General features: G+C 44.6%; 1 protein-coding gene across 1 annotated transcript in view; it reads right to left on the bottom strand.

The window, feature by feature from the left end:
• Positions 1-782: 782 nt before the first annotated feature.
• The window catches only part of PREP (prolyl endopeptidase), a 164,898-nt gene continuing 139,850 nt past the window's right edge, over positions 783-25,830 (bottom strand). Inside the window, exons 13-17 of the mRNA XM_015572722.1 lie at positions 15,487-15,623; positions 12,111-12,205; positions 8,754-8,885; positions 4,794-4,950; positions 783-1,546 (exon numbers count right to left, since the gene is read on the bottom strand). Of these exons, the coding sequence (XP_015428208.1) occupies positions 1,252-1,546; positions 4,794-4,950; positions 8,754-8,885; positions 12,111-12,205; positions 15,487-15,623 (816 nt within the window). The 3' untranslated portion in view covers positions 783-1,251. The remainder of the gene's footprint in view (positions 1,547-4,793; positions 4,951-8,753; positions 8,886-12,110; positions 12,206-15,486; positions 15,624-25,830) is intronic.

The following is a 25,830-nucleotide window of genomic DNA, read 5'->3' as shown; positions in this document are numbered from 1 at the left end:
TGTGCAGGAGGCAGCTGATCGATGTCTCTCTCTCATCGATGTTTCTAACCCTCTATCTCTCTCCCTTCCTCTCTGTAAAAAAATCAATAAAATATATTTAAAAAAAAAAAGAGAGAAAGTGGAGGGAGAGAGGGGGAGACACACACATCAATGTGAGAGAAACATGTGCCTCCCACTTGGGCCCCCACTGGGGGCTCAGGATCAAACCTGCAACCCAGGTATGACCCTTTGGTGCGAGGCCAACTGAGCACCACTGACCAGGGCAAACCCTTTTTTTTCTTTTAAAATATGACCTTTTCTATTTCCAGAAAGTGGTCTATGGGGGAAAAAACAGCTGGGGAAATGCTGAAATTTCTGACTATAAGTTTGGATAAATGTATCTGTTTGGATAGTTCACTCATGTGGTCTCTTAGTTTTATATCCTAGTACTGTACTCTGATTTCCAGTGATACTTTGTAACCAAATTGATAGACAAGCAGGTGCATAATCTTTACTTTCTGGCCCACTCATTTTTCAGAGGAGGCATCCAAACCTAAGAGGCCCAGATTCTGAGCCGACTGAGTAGTAAATTTTAAGACGATGAGCCACCTCTAATAGCTTCATCACGCACAAACGATGGGCGCACTCAACTTGTTTCTAGTGCTAACATCCCATGACTTCATTGTTTAGAAATTAATCTGTGTGGAAAGGCAAACTGCTTATTTCCACAGAAAAGCGACAGGATCCGGAATGACTGCACATCTGGAGCTGCCCCTCAACACAAAGGAACCAGAAACCACGCCTCCTGTTCTTAAATAACATTTATTGTTGTTGCAAAGAAGTCATTCATGAGAACAGGTCTCACATTTATGTAGAGATATACTGGTTATGATTATAGAAGCAGATTCCATGAGGTGCTATATACGAAGGATGCCCAACTACGACTCTTAATTCAGGAACCTAATATTCACGTTGTGTTGACTTCCATTTCCTTATTTACCCAAACATGCCTGTTTTTCTGTTTTGTTTTTTAAACATGTGCCTGCACAGGGTAGAAGGGAGAAAACAAACACAGAAAACGCCAAGGGCTTGCTAAAAAGGAGGAGGCTAAAAAAGATAAAATGCTTCCCGCAGCAGTTCTGCTCAACGGCAGTCTGTGAGTGCAGGAACAGTGTTCACGTGGGAAGCAGCACGCCCAGTGGTTTCTCGGGTTTAACGGTGGGGAAGCCCTTGAGGTTCTGTGTGGCTGTCAGGAGGGCGTGGGCAGCTCCGTTACGGAATCCAGTCGATGTTCAGGCACCGCGCTATAAATGCAAACATATCTGACACTTCTTCTATCACTTTGGCTGTGGGCTTCCCGGCCCCGTGGCCCGCCTTCGTGTCCACGTGGATAAGCAGGGGGTTGCTTTGCTTCCGGCTGCGGCCCACGATGTACTGCAGGGTGGCAATGAACTTCAGGGAGTGAAGCGGGACCACACGGTCATCGTGGTCGGCGGTGAGGAGAAGCATGGACGGGTACTGGATTCCGTCAGCCTCTGGTAGCTTCACGTTATGTAACGGAGAATACCTGAAAGGCAAAGGCACTTTCATGATCTAAATAGCAAAAGCGGAGCTGTTTGTTCACTAGGACAATGAAGGAGGGCAGGGTGACCTACGCGATTTACCAGCCTAACATCATTAGCCACAGGCCCGCAGCCACTCTATGGCGACGACTGCAGGCTGCTTGCACCGCGATTTTGGCCTTACCTGGCCAGGGCCACTGGAGATTGGGAAGAGCTCTGTCGTTTATTTGGCTCCTACTTTGAAGGACTGAATAAGACACGAAACTCACGGGCTGTTGAAATAATTACACCTCTGTGCACACTGATCGTCAGGAACTGAGTATTTTCAGATTCTTATTTTTTTCATTAGTACTGAGTGGACTGAATGTCTTTGTTTTTATTTAAAACCCTCCCGAGGATATGTTTTTCTTGATTTTCAGGGAGAGAGAAATATTGACCAGTTGCCTCCTGTACGCGCCCTGACCGGGAATTACTGACCTTGCAACCTCTGGTGTACTGGACGATGCTCAACCACTGAGCCGCCCAGCCAGGGACCGACTTTTTTTAAAGCACTGACTGTGGATGTAATAGGTGCAAGCCTTTCTTTTGTTGAAGAACTTGAAATCCGCTTCCTGCCCTTTAATGTCTGTAAAACCTTTATTACAGGCTCAGCTCGGCAGTTCTGGGAGGATCACACGGCCTACTTTCCTGCCCGTGCACCTGGGCCGGGCTGCTGGCTCCAGCAGAGAAACCGCCTTTGGCCAATGGCGAGAACGTCCGTGAAAGAGCAGAGAAGGCGCCTTCTGAAGTATAAGGTGAGTTGCCAGTCACGTTAACAAAAAGAGTTTGGAAGGAAAGCACAGTTGAGTTACACAGTGATTCATACTAGTTAAGTGAAGGAAATCTCTGGATACTTTTTTAAAATATTTTATTCAATATGGGTGTCATGTTTTTCTTTTTTTAAAAAAAAAATTTTATTGACCTTTTACAGAGAGTTAGAAACATCGATGAGAGAGAAACATCGATCAGCTGCCTCCTGCACACCCTCCACTGGGGATGTGCCCGCAACCAAGGTACATGCCCTTGACCAGAATCGATCCTGGGACCTTTCAGTCCACAGGCCGACGCTGTATCCACTGAGCCAAACCGGCCAGGGCGGTGTCATGTTTTTCAAAGGGTTCAGCATTAACATAATCAACTATTTTAGTCGAGTTTCATTGCTCCCAGTAGATGCGATGGGGGCAATGGACTGTTTTCTGATCTCATTTCAGAGTGTTTATGGATTAGCCCCAGCCCTCCAGATAATAGTTAGTTCTATGGGGAAACTCTGCCTATTAACATTACAAACCTCCCCCACTCCTTTCACATGCCACATTTATATGTTAAAGATTCTAAGAAGTTCTAATCTGTTAGGCTTTATTTATCCAGCTCTCTTTTGGGGGGGCGGGGGGGGGAGCATGGTGCTTCCTGGGACACACTCCAGGCCAGGGGTGCAGGGCTTGAGCAGGTCCTTATAGGGCCCCTTCTGGCTTTAGTGTGTGAGGCTGAGCTCTCTGCTCAATGGGAGCAGCTGATAAAGAGGTAAATGCAGGCCGATGAGTGCTAGGCTGGAAAATTCAAATCCAGAGAGAATATATAGGTGTGGGCAAAAGGAGGTTTACAGCCATAACACAAAAATCAATAAATAATAATACAAGAGTAAACTGTTTTGCACTACAACCATTAACCTACTTTTGCCCACCCCGTTTATCACAGACATCTTAAGAGCAACAATATTTAGAACTTTTTCTCTTTTTTTGCTTTCAAATCCATTTTAGAAATATCAGGTTCCATCAAATATTTTGTTGTCTTCATTGTCCAATTAACTCAGTATTTTCAGTTGAGTTTAAAATGGGACTTATCCCCCCCCCTCCCCAAATGCTTATTTTTTTCTAAGTTAATTTGAACGATGGCTTCTTCAAATATTCGACTTTTACCAGTATGTGCCAATGAGGCTATTTGTACACTTAATAACAGCTTTACAAAGTAAAGTCCCCCCAACTCTCTTGTCAAAGAACTAAATTTAGTAATTCAAGTCATTTTAGCTGAATTTCTAACTGAGAGACCTCGCCATAAAAAGCCTATAAAATGAAAGAAAAAACTTGATAACTTTATAATTGACCGAGAAGACTGGGACACAGGCTTCCTGTTATTCCAAGGGCAATTCCTAAATACTGTTGATAATCCCTGAACCCCTACATGTGGTAAGTAAAGAGAGTGAAGAGGCAAAAAAGAATGTAGTTCTCAGTCCTGAGAATCTGTCTGCCATTGTCTCGCTATCACCAAAATGGTGGAGGGACATGAAAGGGAAGCTGCACAGTATTTCCATACACAGCCTGTAGTTTCAAACACTCGTGGTTATGCTGAGAGCACAAGGTAAGTATAACTGTATTTGCACATATTCCTCTCTATTTTCTTAATTTAAAAAAGGAAATCCCATATACATTGATGTAAGGTATAATGACACCTTTTAAAAAAAGTGGTTTTTGAGGGATGTACCACAAATTTAGTAGCTTTTTAAAACAACCCTGATTTTTTTATCTCACAATTCTGTACGTCAGAAGTCCGGATTGGCTCAACTGGGTTCTCTGCTCTAGATCTCTCCAGACTAAAATCAAGGCGTCACCTGGCTGGGCTGAAATTCTGGAAAAAATTCTATTTCCAGACTCATGTAGGTTGCTGGCAGAACCCAGTTCCATGAAGCTAGAGGACTGAGGTTCTAGAGGCCCCTCCTCTCATCTTCAAAGCCAGCCCTGGAGGGTCAAGTCCCCCTCATGCTCCGATCTCTGTGGCCTCCCTTTCCCCTGCATCCCTGACTCCAGCGGAGAGTGCTCTGCCTTTAAGGGTATGTCCCTGTAGACTGGGCCCACTTGGACAATCCAGGATAATCTTAGTTTAATGTCAGATGATTAGTAGCCTTAATTTAATCTGCAAAGTCCCTTCACAGCAGTGCCTGGATTAGTGTGTAAGAGGAGATGGATATGTTGGCGGGGGGCGGAGAGCACATTTAGATTCTGCCTTTCACACCTCTGTAGTTTGTTTTTGTTAAAGATAAGATCAAAATAAGGAAGACAGGTATTCCTATCACTTCCCTTACTTTTGCAGTAAATTATATACAAATATGAGACACGGAGGAGAGTAAGGAGTTAAAGACATACTAGTAAGTCTGAACAGTCAGTCAAAGGGATATCAAATCGCTAGCAACATATACATCAATATGAATTAAAACCTTACTTGATAAGCCATTCAAAGTGGTGTTTGCTGTCTGAGCACCCATAATCCGTGGTCCAGGCATGGCCGATGGTGTATTTATGGAATTTCAGCATGTCCATTACTCCAACTTGGGCAATAACACAACCAAAGAGGTCAGGCCGTTGATTTGCACAAGCAGCTAAAAACCGAGACAGAAAGAAAAGGGAGGCAGTCTATTATTAAACAGCTAAATAAACCAGAGCAAAAGAACACGTAGGTGCTTTCAGAACCTTGGCTGCCTTTTTCCTTAGAGCACAGAAAGAAACCATCATAAATCACCTGCCTAATGGCCCATAAGCTTTCCCCTTCCTTCCAGTATATCCGAGGTGGGATAGTCTCATCAGCAATAGAGATTTACTCACCAAAGTAAATTTCAAGGGGGGGAGGGTTATTTGAAAAACCTGTGTCCTCTCCTCCCTACTTGCTTTCACAGGTGAGGGAGGTTAAGAAACTTGTTGGGGAGGGGTCTCAAAACAAGCCTGTGATATTGCAATCCTATCTATACTAATAAAAGGGTAATATGCTAATTAGACCAGACACCTTCTGGACAAAGCCATGGTGGCACGAGCCAAGGCAGAGGTGGTTAAGGATGATCAGGCCAGCTGGGGCAGGCAGTTAGGGGGCAATCAGGCAGGCGAGCGGTTAGGAGCAAGCGGTCCCAGCTTACGAGAGAGATGTCCGACTGCCGGTTTAGGAGGGATCAGGCCTAAACCGGCAGTTGGATATCCCCCAAGGGGTCCCAGATTGGAGAGGGTACAGGATGGGCTAAGGGCCCCCTGCCACATCCCCCCCCCGAATTTTGTGCACTGGGCCTCAGATATAATAAAAGCCTAATATGCTAAATGTTCAACCGTTCATTTGACCGGTTGCTATGATGCACACTGACCATCAGGGCGCAGACGTTCCGACAGGTAGGTTAGCTTGCTGCTGGGGTCCGGCTGATCGGGACTGGGCAAGACAGGCAGGACACACTCTAGAGCTCTCCTGCGGATGGTCCCTCCCCAGCCTCCACCATGCACCGGTGGGGTCCCTTGGCCTGGCCTGTGCCTCTCACAATCCGGGATCCCTCAGGGGATGTCCACAGGCCAGGTTGAGGGACCCCACCGGTGCACAAATCCATGCACCAGGCCTCTAGTGTAATAATATACATTTTAGTTCTTGTTCCTGGCACAGAACTCAGAGTGTCTCGTCATTCAAATCCAGCCCCTTTCAACAGCGCCTGAGTTTATGCTAATGGGTGGCTCTTAGTGGGCTCTAGATGGCTTCAGGATGGGGACCAGCTGCTAGAGGAATCAATCAGGTGCTTGGAAGGTTGGAACTGTCATCTCTCCCTCAAAACTTCTGGCTTCTGAGGAGGGAGAGGGGCTAGAGCTTTACGCAGTCACTAAGGGCTAATCATCTAATCACTTGTGCCTATACTAGACCCTCCATAAAACCCCTGAAACAACAGAGTTCAGACAGCTTCCAGGTCAGGGAACATACTCAGGAGCTGGAAGGGTGTCGTGCTCAGAGAGGGCATGGAAGTGCCACACCTACGCCTCCTTATACCTTACTCTAATCGGCTCTTCCATCTGACTGTTCCTGGGTTCCGTCCTTTAGAACAAACTGGTAAATGTAAGAAAAGAGTTTGAACCTGAGGAGGGGGTCCTGGGAGGCCCAGGACTGGTGACTGACATCTTCGGAGTAGTCTTGTGGGTGTGAGCCCTTACTCTGTGGGGTCCGTGCTAAGTAGTGTCAGAACAGAGTGATTTGGAGGATACCTGGTTGGTGCGGAAAAGTGTTGTGAGTAGAAACAGTTTGTACAGCCCAAGGCAGAATAGGCCTAAAACCCAGCTCAGGGCTCTATCCTGTTTTAAAAATATTCTTCTTTGTATTTATTGAACATCTGCCATATGCCTGGCACTAGGCCTGGGGATAGGTGGGAAAGATAAAAAACCGAGGAAGCAACGACAGTGTTCAAAAAATTCAGGTGTGGTGTAGAGGTACCTAACCAGGTATAAGGCGGTTAGGAAGGAAGTCACATCACAGCTGGCAAAAACATCGTGCCCACCCCAATTCTGATTTCAGGGCTTATTCCTCATATTGAATCCTGAGTCCTACCCTTAGAGATCCCTGTCCTCCCCCTCAGAAGCGGGGAGGACAGGAAACTGTCCTCTAAATAGCACTTAGCATCCAGATGGGGGACTCCATCTCTTAAGGGACTAGGTGTGTCAACAGACCCAAACTAATGCCTAAATATAAAGGGGTTACTGGGCGAACCAATAAATTACAAAGCAATTATCCCACGACTGGAAGCGGATGGCATTTTCAATAGCTTCTCCTATTAAATCTTAAATTTGCCCTTAGTTCTTCTCTCTCTTACACCTGACCTGTAATCCACATACAAATTCAGTTGTCTCCAATTCAAAATATTCCCAGAACCTGACCACTTCCCCGGCCTTCCATCACACCCTCGCTGGTTTGGCTTAGTGGGCAGAGCGCTGGCCTGTGGACTGAAGGCCTTCCATCACTACACCCCAGGGCCAGCCACACTGTTCCTTCGGGGACAGAAGTCTCCCACCTGGCCTGCTTTTTGGCCCTGGACTCTCCTTCCATCTGCACTAACACTGTAATAGGATCAATGCATGATCCTATGGAAAAAAATAAGTCAAATTATACTTCTCTCAAAACTCCCACAAAGGCTTATTTCAGGGTAAACCAGGTCCTCCAGCCTGGCTCTGAGGTCCTGCCACGGCTTACTTCCTCCTTGCTCACCGTGCCCAGCCACAGACGTGGGTCTCCTCCCGGCTGCTAGACCCCTCCCAGCCCGTGCTGGGCTCAGGGCCTCAGGAACACTGCCTGCTCGTAGGACGAGAATGAAAGCTCCAGGAAGGCCGAGGAGCTGTCTGTGTTGTTCCTAAGATTGCCATCAATACACATTCTAAACTTAAAATGGAACATCATTTTGGACAGGAACTCAGATTCTGACATGACTCAGTATATTCACAAAACAAGGAAACTGAGTGTATGAACTGCTACTTGCCACCCTCCTCCACAGCTGTGGATGGAAACCCCGAAAATTGTATAATGGCCCTTCATGTGCTAATGACACTGGATGTAAGAAGACCCAGCCAGCAAAGTTCAGGTCCTCTACAGATTTTCATTACAACTTTCAGTGCGTCTGAGAAAAATGCAAACTCAAATTTCATTAACTACCAAAAATTAGGTACTTAGAAGCAGTGCCACAAAATGATTAAAAGAGCAGGATCTAAAACCACAGTGCTAGCCCCAGCCTCACCACTTCCAACCGTGACACACTGGGCAAGCTCCTCAACCTCTCGGTGGCCCGGTGTGTCCTACGTAAGATGGGGCATTGCCAGTCCCCATCTCCCAGGCTGCGTGTACATCAAGGTCTCAGAGTGGGCCTGGCACACGAGGTTCTCACTACTTTGGGAAACACTTCTGTGACTATTTCATTACCCTTATGCTGTAGATCCATCTTTATACGTACCTCATTTCCCTCGCGACTTTTCTCTCTGTACTCACAGCACTTGGCATCACCGGGTGTAGTTATTCAACAAATGTTTAGTGATAATCACATCGTACAAGTCCTGACTAACACAATCAGAGGGGTTATCAGGCTCAGGACTGTTGTGCCTGGACACTAGAAACCTGTGGCTCCAGTGTGGGGGGAAGGGGTCCAACCCGGTTGGAGAGAGAATTGCAGTCCAGCCCAGAAGAGCTCAGAGCAGGGAGGCCGGACAGGTTTTGTAGGCTGCCCTAAGTCAAGTTTAGGGAATGTAGCATCGGCTGGGTCTTAAGGCCCAAATACAAATGGGTTTTGTTTTCTTTGTACCACTGCTGCCATCCATGAGCCAAAGTAAATCAAGAACTGTCAACAGTGCACACGAAAATCCCAAGAGTGGTGCCTAGTAAGTACAATGAATAAAATTCAGTCCTTACCCACTAGGAGGCCTCCATTTGACCCTCCATTAATTGTCAGCCTCTTGGGAGACGTGTACCCTTCCTTTATAAGATACTCAGCAGCACACTGAAAGTCATCGAAGCAGTTTTGTTTGTTGGCCAAGATACCACCTACAATGAGCCAAAGTGCAAGATAGTTAATCAACAGCACAAAACATTAGAAAACATGGCAGGTTAACCTAAGGGAATTCAAATGATGACAGGGCATAGTTTCAACTACTACTCAATTTAAACATAATGGGCTAGTACTATATTTAGAAAAATGCCTCAATCAAAAATCCATCATCAATTCCATAATTGCTAATCCATCTGGTGGATTTATATTTTCTCTAAGAACTCCTAGAATTTAAAAGGCATGTACCCCAGAGGGAAGAGATAATCTGTTACATGAGTGAACCATGAGAACAAAAGAACCAGGACTTTGGAAAAGCGGAACTTAAAATGAACAAGATCAGAGCAGGGTTCAGTCTTCTCTGAGCTCCACCCAAAACACCTGATGGGACTGCGAGGGCTCCCCTCCCAGGGAAGATGGAAGTGCTTTGCAGGAGTATGAAGTGGGTAAGTGAGGACCAGGTTCTCCAATTTTGTTGTAAATAAGAATTCGGTAGGGAGGTGTCTCAAGTCTTGAATGAAGAGGGCCCCAAACATCTTCCCAGGAAGCTGGGCTTTCTCATCTAGAAGTCATTCCAATGTGTAACACCACACAAAGCAATTCCTTAAAGAGAGAACATCTGTATGGTCTTGGAACATCTAAGAGTAAAAGCCAAACAGCCAACGCATGCCCCCAGAGGGACAGATGTCTAAAATAACTGCCTATGAAGTAGGAAAGGCAGACATCTAATTAGATATCTGAGATTAACCACGTCTGCAGAAATTCAATTAAAGATGAAGCAGTGTTACTGAAGAAACTTTTCCTTATCAAACCAAACGTTAAGAATTTAATAAGAAATTATCAGTGAATTAGAACAGCTAGGATGACTCAGTTTCCAGGAATAATATCACTTTGGGTATAGAACTATATTTTTTTTAAAGAGCATTACATTAACAGAAGGGAATTTAGCTGTATCAGTATGTTCAGGTCTAACTGGGAAAAGGTTCATTTCTGATTCTTTCACTGCCTAAATTTGGAGAAAGCTTTTGAATCAGTCTAAACATGGTCTACTCTTAGCCTGTCAAGCTCCCCAAGGCTTTTGGGTAATAAATTCGTTCTAATTAATAGTGAGATGAGAAAGAAAGTGCTGACCAGGACCAAGGGCCCTCGGCCCTATCAGAGCACGGTGGGTACCTAGAGGGGCCTTATAGAGTATGGGTTCTCTGCTGACACCAAAGGAGTCTGTGCAGGTGTGTGTATTTTGGGGTATACCGCAAACATTTAAGCTAGGAAATCAGGCAAGATCAGGGGTCCAGAGGTAGCATGTGGATTTGGAATGTAAACTAAACCTATGGTATAGGGAGATTCTATTCTTAAATATTCTCCTTTTATCAGTCACCTCTTAATTATCACAATTTCACAGTATGATTTTAGTATAACTAAATTCTAATACCAGGTCAAAGTTAGAATTATATAATGAATTCTGTGCTGTTTCAAATACAATGACAACTGGTAAGTCTTTGGGGATGTCGTGGCAGAAGCTGACCTGGGATGACAGGCAGGCCTGGAGCCCATGTGTCAACTAGGAACTCTTGTCCAGAGGCTCACATAGTTTGTCGTCAGCCCTTGGGATGCATGCGGATGCCCGGGGGTCAGGCCTGGGCCTTTCCTCTATCTTGACACCTAACAGGCTCTTATGAAACATCTCTTTACAGGTCTACCATCTTCTCTGCTGATTTGACTTTATGCAGAAAACCAGGGCCACTGGCCTCAGGGTGGAGAAGGTAGAGAACAGGTAGATGAAGGGTGGTCTCTGAGGTTCCTACTGTGGGAGAAGTGCCCTCTCACCTGGTGCTGCTGGCCACGAACGAGTGGCTCCCTTGGCCCCAGCAGGCCTTCTGTGAACACTGGCTGATGAGGAGGGAGCGGAGGAGCTGGTGGAGTGAGGTGCCACACCCTCCTCCATGGGACACAGGAATAAGGCAAGTGAGAAACATCGTCTTTAGGCTATTGGTTCGTTTACGAATTCCAGATACACAAAAGCCCGGGAGAGGGGGTGTGCTCCATGTATAAAGGCAGGAAGAGGTAGGGCTTTAAAAGTAAAACTTATTATTCTTTGAGCAAGTTGTGACAATCCTGGAATGAAGCTGAGTATTGAAGCAATATCTTCAATCAACTAGAACACATGCTCAGGAGGCCAGAGAATGGAGACGGAATCATTTAAACCAGAGAAGAACAATGACTTAGCTGTGTCTCATGCCTGCAGGTGCCAAAGTCACAGCAGCAATGCTGGGAGGGTGCGATTTCTCAGTAACTTTGGGGAAATGAGAATACCAGCAAAAGGATGCCCACACTGAGAACAGGAAAGCTCTAGTTTAGGTTGTTCTTTTCTTTGAAGAAAAAATGACTCGCTTTGAGGTCTGAGAGAGCCAAATAATGAACAGTAAAAGTCAGGCGAACAGGAGGCAGAAAAAATGCCAAAAGTGCCTCCCCCACCACACCCCCCGGCTTACTCTGATAGCGATAGATAAAAATCTACTGGCTGCACCGCCAACAAAGCAAATAGTTCTGATTATGGTCTAGAGCAGCAGTCACCAACCGATGTCTGCAGACCACTGGTGGACTGTGAGGTCCGAAAGGTTGGCGACGGCTGGTCTAGAGTGAGTGTTTCTGAAAAATAGGTAAACAGGATACAAAAGAAAAAAAAATGTGTGAAGGCGAAGTTGTGGGGGAGGTAGAGGAAGGTAAAGGGGGATATGTGGTGATGGAAGGAGACTTGACTTGGGGTGGTGAACACAATACAACATACAGATAATGTATTGTAGAACTGTACCCCTGAAACCTATATAATTTTATTAACCAATTAAAAAGATAAAAAACAACAACACGAAGTTATTTTTAAAGGGTAAGTGGTACCTGCAATGTGTTTGAAAATATCCTTACTTTTCATTTGTTTAGTGAAATGCTCCTTCTGCTCATTCAAACATAGCTCTGACTATGCCAGTGATGGCAAACCTGTGATTTTTTTGGTTGATTTTTCTTTGTTAAATGGCATTTAAATATATAAAATAAACATAAAAAATATAAGTCTTTATTTTACCATGGTTGCAAATATCAAAAAATTTCTATATGTGACACGGCACCAGTTAAGTTAGGGTTTTTCAAAATGCTGACACGCCGAGCTCAAAAGGTTCGCCATCACTGGACTATGCCATATTGGCATTTCTGTGGAGAAAAGACCTCACCTTTATGCCACGTCTCTCCGTATTCACCGCCTCCTCGGATGTTGGCCACTGCGAGGATGCCACCCATATGTCTCACAAAGATAAGCCTGGACACACTGAGAAACAATAAAAATAGTGAACTTTCCATTAACCGCCAAGCAAGGACCACATTATTTCCCTCCATTTCAAAAAAAATAAAATGTATCCCCCCAAACACTATGTGTGATGTCCTCTAAATCGGAGCCCAACATTTTTTATTACCTGATTAAAGCAAAACGTGTAACTTCTGGTTAATGTTTAACTGCAAAGCTCATTCATGCTCATGAGTATTCAGAAGACCTCACTGTACTATATTGGCAAATATTTCACCATACAAGGTGGGAATACAAAATTCATAATGCAGACAGAGAAAAACAGAGGCCCTCATTTCATAATGAACATCTTTTAATATCTATCTTGGCAAACAAGATACTGCCAGCCAGGTGACACAGGCCTAGTGTGAATGGTGCTGGGCTCGCAGAACACCAGTAACGGCCCCTGCTCTGCTACCTTTATTTTTTTCCAGTCTCTCTCTCCACATTGTTCAAATTGGAAAAAAGGGAGCTCTTTCTGAAGCACAGATTTTAAATAGTTTTACAGAAGCTCAGCTGTTAAACTAGACAACATACATTAGGAGAGGTGGTGGAGGTAAAGGACACACAGACTAGAACGTAAGAATGGAGAGCTCATGGCAGGAGAATGTTTTCTAGAAATAAACAGAAGAAACTACAGCACCAAGTTTCTAGGGAAAAGAATTAAGTCCTTTGGAAAATTTGGATTTCATGTTTTTCTCCTCCTCTTTCCACTCTGGTCCTAAAAATGCTGAGTGACATTTCTTTTTCTAGCTGCAGTTAGTTTAAATTAAATTTTAACTATTTTGGGAACTATTTTGATAAGTTTATCCTTCTTCCTTACAGTAACTGGGGAAACCATGGGCTTCTGCAACCTGCCGCGCATTTCCTGGATCTCGGGGATGAAGAGGAAAGGAAAGCCGGGGTAGGTGATGAGAGCATGCCATCATGCTAGACTGTCCAAATGGATCTTCAATTGCTTGGTCTTTTTCTTAGATATTGTTCATGCACCTCTGATGGTCTTCACTGAAACCATCAGCACATCCACCGGGTTCTGGGCTGAAAGTGGCTAGGGGCTCTTCTTTATTCATCTCCTGATTCTCAACACAGCAGGCTTCATAAATACTTGTTGCACAAATGACCAAAGACAAATGATGTTAACTTCAGATCTGCTCAGGGACCAGGGTTGTCTGGCTCCTTGCCACCCTGTGGAGGCCAAGGGTATGGGGCTCAAGGTACAAGCCTCTGCCTTGTCCATCAGGTGAAGCACATGTTCACTGGCCTACATTCAGGTCTCACTGCAACTGGAAACTGAAGCATTTCATCACTCTGGGTGGGAAGAGGGGCAAACAATGACATACTGTATATTCTGTTGTAAGGATTAGGTGAACAGCTATTGCTCTGCATCCTTTGACTAATAGACACCGAGAATAAATATGGCTTCTGGTTTTACCACAGACATGGATACTAATGAAACAGCAAATCTCACTGCCTGAGAAACTCTGCTAAGAGATAGGAAGCCCGTCTGTGGGCTCAGGCCTTGCCTCGCATGGTGCTTGGTATAGAGAAAGCAACCTAGAATGTAGAATGGTGATGTCATTGTGCAATGAATGAAGAGCAACTCATACAATAATGCCTCACTAATCTTCTGAAAATACTGTTCTACACAATGATTTCACACCTTTTCAGCTACTCACTAACAAAACCAAATTCTTTAGCCAGATGTTCAAGACAGTTCACAATTCGGCTATCAACTACTTCATTAAACCCTAAATAATTAGCAGAATGTACTACTGATACCAAGTACTTGAAATAAAGTAACATTTAAATTTGGAATCTACTCTGAATTCATGTCCTAATAGTCACCCTCATTTCTTTCCAAATAAAGATGAATCTGAGAATCAGATTTCATGGTGGGCACTATTTGGAAGTTGGCTTAAAACTGATCTTGCTGGTAGGAGTTGCCTTGCTTTTATTAAAAACTAGAGACCCAGTGCACGAATTCGTGCACGGGTGGGGTCCCTTGTTGTGGCCTGTGGGGATTGAGCCAAAACCAGCAGTGCAACGCCGCCTGCTGCTCCCGCTCATCCTGGCCCCACTGTGCCTGCTGTGGGCTAGTGCCCAATCAGTCCTGATAGGGAGAGGCTTGTGCTGCTACAGCGGCGCTTGCCAGCCATGAGCCCTGTGTCTCGTGCCCGTCCCAAGGCGGGTAAGGGTGGGGGGCTGGGATGTGATCAGCCCTCCAGGTGAACGGTGGGATGCCCCTGCTGGCCCAGGATCCATCCTGCTGACTTGTCAGGAGCCACATGGCGGCTGCTTTTATATTGTTTCTTCTTTGCGGAGCATCTAGGGAGGGGAAGCGGTCGCAGTGCCTAAGGCTGACTGACTTCCAAGAGGCGGGTGGCGCTGTTGGGATCATGCCAGCAGCGCCGATCCACTGGTGCCTGGCCCGTCCTCCGGAGACTGGACCTACAGGACTAATGAGGGAGTGAGTGGCTGCTGCCGGGCTGGGCTGGTCAGCTGAGTGGCACTCCCTCTGTGGGAGCGCACTGACCACCAAGGGGCAGCTCCTGCGCTGAGCGTCTGCCCTCTGTGGTCAGTGCGTGTCACAGCGACCGGTTGACCGGGTCATTCAGTTGTTCTGGTCGTTCGGTAGCTTAGGCTTTTATATATAGAGATGCCCAGCAAATTCCATTTTATACTGTGAATAGGATAGTAAAATCAGGTTTGCAAAGAACTGGCAGGAGACATTTATATAAACAATAGCAAATGCTTAAATTTAGATTTTTTTTTTCTCCCTGAATGTAATTACTGGGACATAATCACAGAAACTGCATAGGACAGTTTAAAATGGATCAAATAATAGAGTACACAGAAAATATATTTATGGCTGAATGTTAAGATAGTCTATTTTAAGACTTGGCTGCTGAAAAAATATCATCAGAAGCTGCAAAATCCTTCCTTATGAAGAGAATACTGAGGGCAAATGCCAAACACGGAAGGTAGGCACTTCTTTTGTTCAAAACTCCATGGATACTAACCTTCTGTACTCTGGCAGCTAAAGTTTCAGCATTTAGTTCCCAAACAACCTGTTCCACTAAAGACATCAGCTTGTAATGACCCTGGAATTCCTGAGCAAAAATGCATGTAATTAATGTAATCCTATCCCTCCATGAAAATGACAAGCCAAGAAATGTATGGTTAACTATATGAGAAAAAAGCGTGATTTAACAGACGAGGTTCTGGTTTCCTTCCACTGGATGGAGGGGATCATGGTCCATGCTTACCTGTAGTTGGGTGTGATCGAGATGTTGAAGCCGCCGTAGCCATATAAGAAGGCAGGATGAGAGCCGTCCAATTTTATGCCTTTTTTATGCACGATGAACATTGGAATCTTGGTACCATCCTTGCTAGGGTAGAAAATCTAGAACACAAGAGAGCAGAATGGTGAGAGTTAGCACCACCTCGTCAACACCTGCATGCTTTTCCATGGGAAACAGGCAACAGTTCTCTCTTCCAGATGTGGAGCAGCACAGTGGAAACCAGCAGGGTCTCTGACGGTGGAGCAGCTCTCGGCTTGTGTGGCAGTAGATAGTGTGGAGCAGTGGAAAGCACAGGTGTCTGAAAGTAGGGAGACTTGAATTTGAATTCTTACTTCACAGCTGTCTAGCTAGGGGACCTTGGACATACTGTTCATCCTCCCTCAGCCTCAGTTCTTCATCCCTAAAATGTGGCCTCACAAGGTGCACAGAAAACACACATTTGTTTTCCGTTTCCAGCATTGCAAGAAGTCAGATTTGGCCACCCTGCCAAACAATTCAGTTTAGGGAGATTTATTTTCTAGAAAACGAAGTTCACATTCAACCGCCTTTTTAAATATTAAGATAACTCGACTTGCCTTCATTTTTCTATGTACAACAGTGAAATTAATGTTAGCAACAACAAAACATATTAGCTTAGAAAGTAGATGGAGAAACACAGAAATCCTATTCAGGTCAAACAAAGACATTTTTCTCCAGTATTTTTAATTAAGGCTCATAAAACCTTCCTGAATCTAAGCAACCTCAGGCAAGTTCAGTTAAGATTTCTATATTCTTCACTTTTTTTGATAAGAGGAGTAAAAGGATAAGAAAGAATATTAAATGCTATGTAAATGATAAGCCACAGAACAGCGATAAGCCATCACAAGCTGATAAGGCCCCTTTTGGACAGAAAATCTATAGATAGCCTTCTCTTTGGGTAAACATGGTTTCTTTACCCCAAAATGACATCTAGAACGTGCCCAGCTTAGAAATGTCTTGCTGACCTCACAAGTTACAGTTCAAGGACAGAAGCCTTTACACTTAGTGTTACTTGCAGCCACATTTTATCCAAAGCGTTTTTAGGTAGCAGTCCTATTGTAGAAAGATGCTTGGAAATAAAGGAGGGGAGGGAGGGGCGGGAATGCAGATTTGGAAAAAGGCATCACAGGCCACAATATGTGCCTACAAGTCTGGCAGGTTTTTGAAACCTGCCAATAGTAGTATAAGAAGCATTTGTTTCTGACTTGGATAAAAATACTAAGAAACAGATAAATTTGACAGTTTAGGAATCATGGAGAAGAATACTCCGCAGAGTTCAAAATTATCAGAGGAGCACAGTTTTATTTAAAGCTAATGTAGTGGCAATTAGCAGCCTCTGATAAAGTGTAACTCTGTGGGTGGTACAAGTAAATGCGGAGTAAGAGTGATTTGCAGGGGCTGATGAGCTAAAATTGAGGGCCTTCCACTCAGACTGGGGGAGAATGTGAAGCACTCGAACCACAGCATCACGACTTTATCCAGTGACTTTCATCAGTGAAACTGATGACCTGTCTAGCATGCTGACCTTACACTTTATCCCTCAGTGTCAAGACCTTTACTTCCATCCCACTCATTCAAATATTTGCTCAGTCCATTATTTGCCAGGCACGGCACTAAACCCTGGAGACAAAGATGAACTTAAAGTCTACAGCAACAAGCTCGCACCACAAACACCCATCGCCTTAGCTTCACCTTTGCCCTTAGGACTTCAAATTCTTCTGCAAGGAACTCTGGCATCCCCCCGCCCCCCAAGACTCCAATTTGTTCTTTTACCACCTCTTCCCCTTCCTTATTTCTGGGGCATCTCTTCCTGCATTAAAAGTAATATCCTTTTTTCCTGTCATGTTTTGTTTGTATTTCTTTTCAGTCTCTAACCTGCCTTTTAACTTTCTTTGTGGTACCTTTTTTCAACCTTCCTAATCAATGCATTGCTAGCTTTTCTTCCTCTTGCCCAATGCTGCTGTTTGGCCATTTTCTCTAGCCGGTCTCCTCTTTTATGTCTGTAAATTCCCTGCTGCCATGTCTCAGAGCTCCAATCAACTACTGTGCTATGGACCTTCCCGTCCACATTTGTGGGCCTGTGCGAGGGGCTGTGACCTCCCCCTGGTACGGGCTCCTCTTCCACATTCTTTTATTTCACTCTCTCCTCAGCCACCCAACTGCCAGCTCCCCAAATCATATTTATGCCAAGGGTCCCCAGGCCCTCATTCAGTCATTTCAGTTCTCACAACCAGAGACCACTCCTCTCTCACTTGGCAGACCTGCTCAGAATCCTCTAATTCATTAGCCTCAAACCAGCTGGTCTCCCTGGCTCCTCCTATTTGCTAAAGTGATGGAATAGAACCTCTATTTTTAGTAGCATAAAAAATTATAATGTAATTTATATATATAGACGATCCCTGACTTATGATGATTTTACTTAGTTTCTTGACTATACGATGGTGCAAAAGTGATACACACTTAGTCGGCACTGTACTTTGAATTCTGCTCTCTTCCTGGGCTGGCTATATGTGGTATCACACTCTCTTGTGTGGGGGGCAGCAGCAGTGAGCCAGCTCCCGGTCTGCAACAATCACAAGGGTCAACAACTGGGACTCTACAGTGTAGTATTAAGTGCATCTTCAACTTTCGATATTTTCAACTTACCAATGGGTTGGTTTATCGGGATGTAACCCCACTGTAAGTCAAAGAGCATCTGTGTATATAATACAGTAGCCATCAGTGCTGGATAAGTAGACAAAATTAGACAATTGCCAAAGCTTAAGTCTATGTGTTATTTTCCCATTTGCAATAGCTCACTGCTACCACAATACTCAGGTTCAAGTTAAAAAGCAAAAACACCTTTTTTCTCTCTTACTTGTAACCAAATGAGACAGCTGACATTACACATGCATTCTTCTTGAGTGTCCACTGTAGGCACCGCCCTTTAACTGGATGACGAAGCTTTTACGGGACCCTTAATGGACAGGGAAATAAAGTGCTCACATGGGATGTAACAGGCGCCCACTTGAGTAACAGAAAAAGTCTGTCCATCACACAGGTGCATTACATGGAGATGGCGGGCCCCATCCTCCCTTCTTGCTGTCAGCAGCGGAGGGAATGGGTGTGCAGCAGATCCAGGTCAGCAAGGAGCCCGGGAACCAGTACTAGCAACAGGTCTGCCCCCCCCCGCCGGCATACCTCTCACCCTAAAAGACGACAAATGCCACCAAAGTACCCACAGCAGACTGTCTTTGCAAACACCCATGAGATCTCCTAAGAGGGACTATTTTAGCGTGTTCTGATATGAAACTTTCATCAGGAACACCACAAATCTATATATATAAAAGGCTAAGTGACCGACAGTCTGCCCAACCGACAGGCCAGTACATATGATGCACACTGGCAATCCTATATAATAAAAGCCATGCAAATTGTCCCCTTAACCGGGAGTTCGACCACTCGCTATGACATGTGCTGACCACCAGAGGGCGGCGCAAAAACATGGCAGGTGCCAGCAGCTGGCAGCAATGGAGGTACTGTCAGCACCGATGGGCCCCAACGAAAGTGGGACCGCAGCGGGTTGGTAGAGCAGGTGAGCGGGCATCGCCAGGCCAAGGCGGTGCAAGTGGGGCCCAACTGCCCTGCCGATCACCCTGCAGAGGGTGACCAGAGGTGGCAGTGGGGGGCGGGGCTGCCTCCCAGCACCGATCAATCGTCCTGCAGGCGGGATGGTGGAGCAGGTGAGGGGGTGGTGCCAGGCCAAGGCGGGGTGCCAGGCAGGGCTGTAGGGCTGTGAGGCTGGGGGTGTGAGCTGGGGTCCAATCCTCGCAGGCCACCCCAAGGGACCCCACCCATGCAAAAATTTGTGCACTTGGCCTCTAGTTTAAAACATTGACTCGCACATGCATGATACATGTAAATAGTATATATACTATTTTGACATGTAATTTTTTGCAGTAACGTAATTACCGCATGAATCTTCTAATTAATTTCCTTTCAATGTGCACGAATTCATGCACTGGGCCACTAGTAAAAAATAACCATCAGAACAGTGAGTCAAAGAGATAGTTCTTTCTAAACATGAGTGAGCCAGCCAAAGGTTGTTTTAACTTTGAATTAAGAAAGCTTCTTTCCTTAAATTTTGTTTTCCTCTGCTTAAAAAAAAAAAATCTTCATTTTGGAGCCTCTCACTGCAGCATAACAACGTCACTCCACATAGAAAACCAAGAACATTAGGCACAACGAGGCATAAGGAGCCGCGGCCTCTGTGCAGGATGGGCTGATTCCAGCCAGAGGACAGCGACAGGTATTTTCTGAGCAGCTGCAAGACTGTACCCCCTGGGAAAGCAAGTTGGTGTCAGTTATTTCTCAGCCCCAAGAAATTGAGATGACAGTTCCAAACTCTGGGGATTTCAAATGATTCAGATAAGAGGAGAGGTGGTCACTCCAGGACTTCATCCAGCCGGTCATCTCTCTCTCATTTTTACACATAACAAACCTAAAAACCATAAGAGTAAGAAACCTGCTAAGGTAAACCTGCAGCTTATGAAAAATTACCCTCAGGTCTCCCAAGTTCAGAATTTCTCTACTGTATCACAAAGCAATTCACTTCAAATTATGAATTCCTTGTAAATATCTTTATTGGGAGTAATTTTGCAAATTTTTGAAACTGTTAAAACCTATTTTACGGTCCCCCCCAACCCCCCAATGATTAATCACATCTCTAGGGGATGCAGAAAACAAATATTCTCCCGAGGATATTGTATTTTCTTTGCTTTTCTGTTTTGTTACCCTCTTGATAAGGCGACTCAAGCATATCAAAAGCCATTTTCCAGATAAAGGGGTTATTATTTATTTATTTTCAAGCTAATGGGCCTGCTGGAAAGATGATCCTTTTCCACACAGTATTCACTGTCACCATTTTGAAAATAATATTGAAATAATAAAACCCCACCATACCCTGTCATGCTGTTATACTAAAAAAACCCGAGTTTCGATAGTATTTTTAAAAGGCTTAACTGACATAATTCATTTCACAAATGAAACAAAAAATGCCTGAGAGAACCATAAAGAAAGCATCCCCAAATTTCTAAGTAATTAAATTTAAAGGAGCTTCTAATTTTGTACACTTAAAACCATATTCTAATGAATGACTGCTTAACAGGTAAGAGCTCACAGATCTTTGAGTCGAAATCCTTTAAAGAAATGACTAAGGAAGAGAGAGAGAGAAAAGGTTTGCTTGAAAAGTGCGTAGCCAAAAATGTCAGAAATGACCCACCCTTATGATCAAGCATGACTTTCCAGAGACACCACCAAACAGACAGGGTTTTCCTCTGGAAGAGAGTTTTACTGTGAGACCGCAAGTCACTGAATGCTTGTCCAGCTGACCGAACATGGACATCTATTATGGTTTCAAATAGATGAAATCAAAACATCTGCCTTTAAGGAAAAAAGAGGAGCAAGGAAACATAACAAATCTAGGGAACGTTCCTGTTCTTCAAGAGAATGACATCAGTTATGAAAAAAATCAGCTAGTGTCTACCAAAACAATTACTTTTCTTGAGAGGAACACATTTAGTAATGAAATCCATCTTATTAAGACACTCAAAGCTGTGCAAGCACTTAAGCTCCTGAAAACAGTCTTCACCTCCACATTCGATCCAGTTTATATGTGGTGCTGAGGCAGGTTCAGGACTCGCATAATCACCAGCAACGGGGACCTGCTCCTCCACGCAAGGGGAAGGGAGAGGCAAAGGGCGAGCCCTTCGGAGAGAAGAACGTCTGGTGATAGCAACTCCTGCCTAATTTTAGAGCCTGACAGATTTACAGGAGAACGTTCATAAAAGGGTGCTAGGCTCCCCCTTTTATCCGGGTTGACAGAGGCCACTTGTGTGGCCATGCCAGGTGTGGCGAAGACATCTGACAAGGAGCAGGGCTGCTCAGGATTCCTGTGGTCAACACGAGCAGGGACTAAGAAGGTCCATCGCCGAAGAACCAAGCAGAAGGCAACCTCATGCTCCCATTTTTGTAAAACACGTCGCATACGGAGAACTTCCTGGGTCTTTGAGCAGGCACTGCAGATTTCTGTATCGTGCTTGGGTTAAAAACACGAGTCTGGCATTAGACAGTTATAATCCTGTCTATTTTGTAGGCATTTAATTCCAGAAGGATGGGGAGGAGCTTAAGAGCCACCTTTAGGCCAAAAGGAAAATTTCCATTCTGTTTTGGTTTACCTCTCAAAGGATGGATGAAGATCTAAAAATTACTCACGGGACACCTCAACAACAATAAAGTCAGCCTATTAGAAATCTGTTTTAATTTTTGGTACATTTCTTGATCACTAACTATGTGCTAAATGCCCTACTGAGAGTCTGCAGAAATGCTTCAGCTCTCCAAGGCTCGGCCATCTGTTCTTCTGAATAAAAAAACCTGTTCCCAGGCTCAAACTGTGGAGCCAGAAGTGAACCAGAGGGTAGAAGGTTCTGGAACCAAGAAAGAAAGACAGCGGTAGAGGCACAAGTAGATCTTGGACTACTGGCACTTTGATGAGTTTGTTTTAGAGGCATTCAAGTGTTTTAAGGTACACAGGCATTCAGGGCTATGATGAATCAATATGACTTGACTGCAGAATATAAAAGCTGTCTTCAGTGCCACTGCTTGGATTTGCGGTCAATGCAAACCCTTAATCAGACATTTTCACTAAAGTAAAGCACCTACTATAGGCAGAGGTCCAGAGAAAGCAGCACTGTTTTTGCAACAGGCACTGTCTCTCAGGCGCTTGCAGGATGCATCCATTGTCCGGTAATAAGGCTCACTACAATGGGATTTAAACTGAATGTGGAATGCACGTTTGCTGGTTTTGCTCTTAATGAAAACAGCAGGATAAATCCATCATCGAGGCTATGAGCTCTGCACTGTCTGCATTCATAAACATTTGCTGAATGAATAAATGAGTTAGCATTGCATGTGAAACGCGCTCTTTCTAACCCAGTTGCCTCAGTTCCTGAGGCTCAACTTCATCTTGGATGCCTCTCACACACCCTCTTCTCCCCCCTGTCTACATGGCAGCCCTACCATCCCACAGGCCTCCTGCTTCCGATCTGGCACTTGTGACTAGATTATCCTCCCTGAGATCTTCCTTTTAATGTGGGCTACTCCCCTATTGAAAACACGCAATACCTCCCCATTCGCTACAGAATGGATCCCACATTTAGACCAGCAATGAGAGCTCTCCACTCTCGGCCTTCAACCTGTGTGAGTCCTTCTCAACCTCCTCTGTCCTCTGCACTGAAATGGCCACTTCACACCTCCAGACCCCCTGCTCCCAATGTTGATAGACTAAAGTGTGAGCTCCCCCCCAACCCAAAAAAATTAATTGGCTTTTAGGCATTCACCTGTTTGACCCCCTCTGCTCCTACCCAATGCATCTCAGGCAGGTTCAACCTCTATGTGGCTATTTCTTGTCGCGAGAAAGGACTTTACAACAGCACAAACGGAGCTCATTTCATTTGGGGGCCTCTGTAATTGTTAGAAAGTTCTTTCTTCCCTGAAAACGTCAAAATAACTGAAAGTATAGAAAACAAATATTAGCCAAGGCACTGGAGACAGAACCTACTGATAGTAAATGCCTATATAAGCTGTCAACTAAAATTTCCATACATTTAAAAACAAATAGTAAAATACTGCCAGTTTGTTTCTATATTTTTCACAACAGTTTTCCTTAGTCCTTATTTCAGTCAAAATACATGCTATTTATTTTACATGATCTGTTTAAAACAGTTACATAGTTCTCACCAGGTACCAAGCATCATTTAAGGGCTTTATAAATAGCCCCTCATGTTAACATTTGAGGTCCGTACCACGAATGCCCCATTTTTTAGAGGGGATCACTCTGCCCCACAGAAGTAATTAGTCCAAGTCATATATCTCCTAAGTGATGAAGTCAGGATTTGAACCTGGGCCATCTGACGCCAGACTTCATGCACTTAGTCACCATAAACGAAGGATCAGCAAATCCCCTGGCCCCTCCTCCAGGGGCCCCTTCTCCAGGGATTACCCCCACCCCCCATGTGTCTCCCTTCAAGAGCTGTGCATCTATTTACTTCTGTACCTTGAATTGCACTTGATAAACAGCAGGCACTTGAAAACAAAAGCTAGATAAATGCATGAATGAATGCTCAAACTAGACCTATGCTTCGTATCAAACAACATAAGGGTATTTTAAATGGCAGTTCATTATGAAAAATAAATCCATACAAACAGAGCAGCCTAGAGTCTGGCATCAAAATGCCTGTAAGCTGAGTAATAAAATACAAATTAATTTCTGGCTGACAGACTTAAGAGGCTACATAAGCATGGATAAGGTTACACATTTCCAACTTATTACTACTGAAAAATATTTAATATCTGACGTTTTCCTTACACACAGCTGTTAATCTATTTTACACACAGGGGAGCTCTGTGGCTCCTGAATTGTTCAGTTACGGTAATTTACCACACGAGACAGTACCTGCATCATAAAGCCAGACAAGAATACCTGAAATCTATCTCAAATCCTCATTAACTCAAAACTATATTTATTTTATTGTATTTGGAAAAAATAAAATCAATAACCAAAATGTTGAAAAGACAAACCCTGGGCACAGCTTTAAAAATGTGTGGCTGGGAGGTAAGCGATCCTTAAAAGAGGGCATTACAGGGAGCCAGAGGCTAGTGAGGCGAAGGGAGAGCAGTGTGCAATCAAGCCATCCAGGCAGGGTGGGGGGATGGGTGAACTGCATAACACAGAGCTGGTCCTGAACTGAGGACAGCAATAACAGAAGCCCAGAAACCAGGAAGCTGGCACAATTGGCCAGGTATCATTTGCCGTTTGCATATCCAGGGGAAACATATGCAGCAAAATGCGGTGAGAAGCAAAGGTGCACAGTTTCATTGCAGAAAGATGATCGGAATACTGAAAAGGTGCATCTGGAAGTAAAATTCTCGGGCACAAAGACACTGCGGCCAGTTTCTGTTGGACACATCTGACGCTGCTATTACACTCCGAGCCCCTTCTACCTAGAGCCCCCAGACAACACAAACGCAGATCACCCAAATAAAGCCTTCGGGTGAGTAAGAGGCAAGAAAGAAGCCCATCATAAAGGCCTCTGAGTCGCCTGAACAGTAATCATAAGAAGCCGGCTCACGAGCACCACCTCGCAGGTCACTGCCCCCCCTGGGAACCCTGAGCCAGAAGCGGACTCACGCTGGCTGGCGATGGCAGGTGCAAAGAGGTGGCCAATTAGAGGAGACGGAGCCAGAGGCTCGGAGGAGCATCACAAGTAGCTGGTGGGAGGCCACTCGCCAGGGGGTGGAGAAGAGGAAGGCGGAAAATGGAAGGCAAATCACGAAGTTCACAAATCCTGCTGTGAAGGTCCGAGCACAAATTCTTCTGTGATTTAGGATCCCACCTTGGCTGTGTGAAATGGTTTACATTTGCGCAGTAGAGTAACAGTAGCAAAAATCTCATCCTGAAACCATATATAGTTTTTTCTCTTTTGATGGCTATGAATCCTCCCCACCCCCTCCCCTCCGCTACCATGATAGAAAGATCTCGGCTATTCATTTTAAAATACAGAAATAATGTATTTATTTTTATCTTTTTAAATATATTTTTTATTAAGATATTACATATGTGTCCCTGTCCCCACGTTACCCTCTACCCACCCCCCCGCTCTTGCCCTCCCCCCCGTTGTCCGTGTCCATTGGTTAGGCCTATATGCCTGCATGTAAGTCCTTTGGTTGATCTTCCCCCTTTATCCCCCCCCTCCCCTACCCTCCCTCCAAAGCCCGACAGTCCAATCAATGCCTCTCCCTCTCTGGATCAGTCCTTGTTCATCAGTCTATGTTGTTCCTTATATTCCACAAATGAGTGAGTTCATGTGGTATTTATCAGCTCTCCAGTTCCATCCATGTTGTGGCAAATGGTAAGAGTTCCTTTTTCTTCTCCCTCTTCTTAAAGAATACCTTTCAGCATTTCATATAATGCTGGTTTGGTGGTGATGAATTCCTTTAGCTTTTTCTTATCCGTGTAGCTCTTTATCTGACCTTCTATTCTGAATGATAGCTTTGCTGGATAAAGTAATCTTGGTTGTAGGTTCTTGCTATTCATCACTTTGAATATTTCTTGCCACTGCCATCTGGCCTGCATAGTTTCTGTTGAGAAATCAGCTGACAGTTGTATGGTAACTAACTTCTTTTCTCTTGCTGCTTTTAAGATTCTCTCTTTGTCTTTTGCCCTTGGCATTTTAATTATGATGGGTCTTGATG

Source organism: Myotis davidii, unplaced genomic scaffold (genome assembly GCF_000327345.1).
Source record: "Myotis davidii unplaced genomic scaffold, ASM32734v1 scaffold68, whole genome shotgun sequence".
Taxonomy (NCBI): domain Eukaryota; kingdom Metazoa; phylum Chordata; class Mammalia; order Chiroptera; family Vespertilionidae; genus Myotis; species Myotis davidii.
This window is presented reverse-complemented; position numbering and strand designations above follow the sequence as displayed.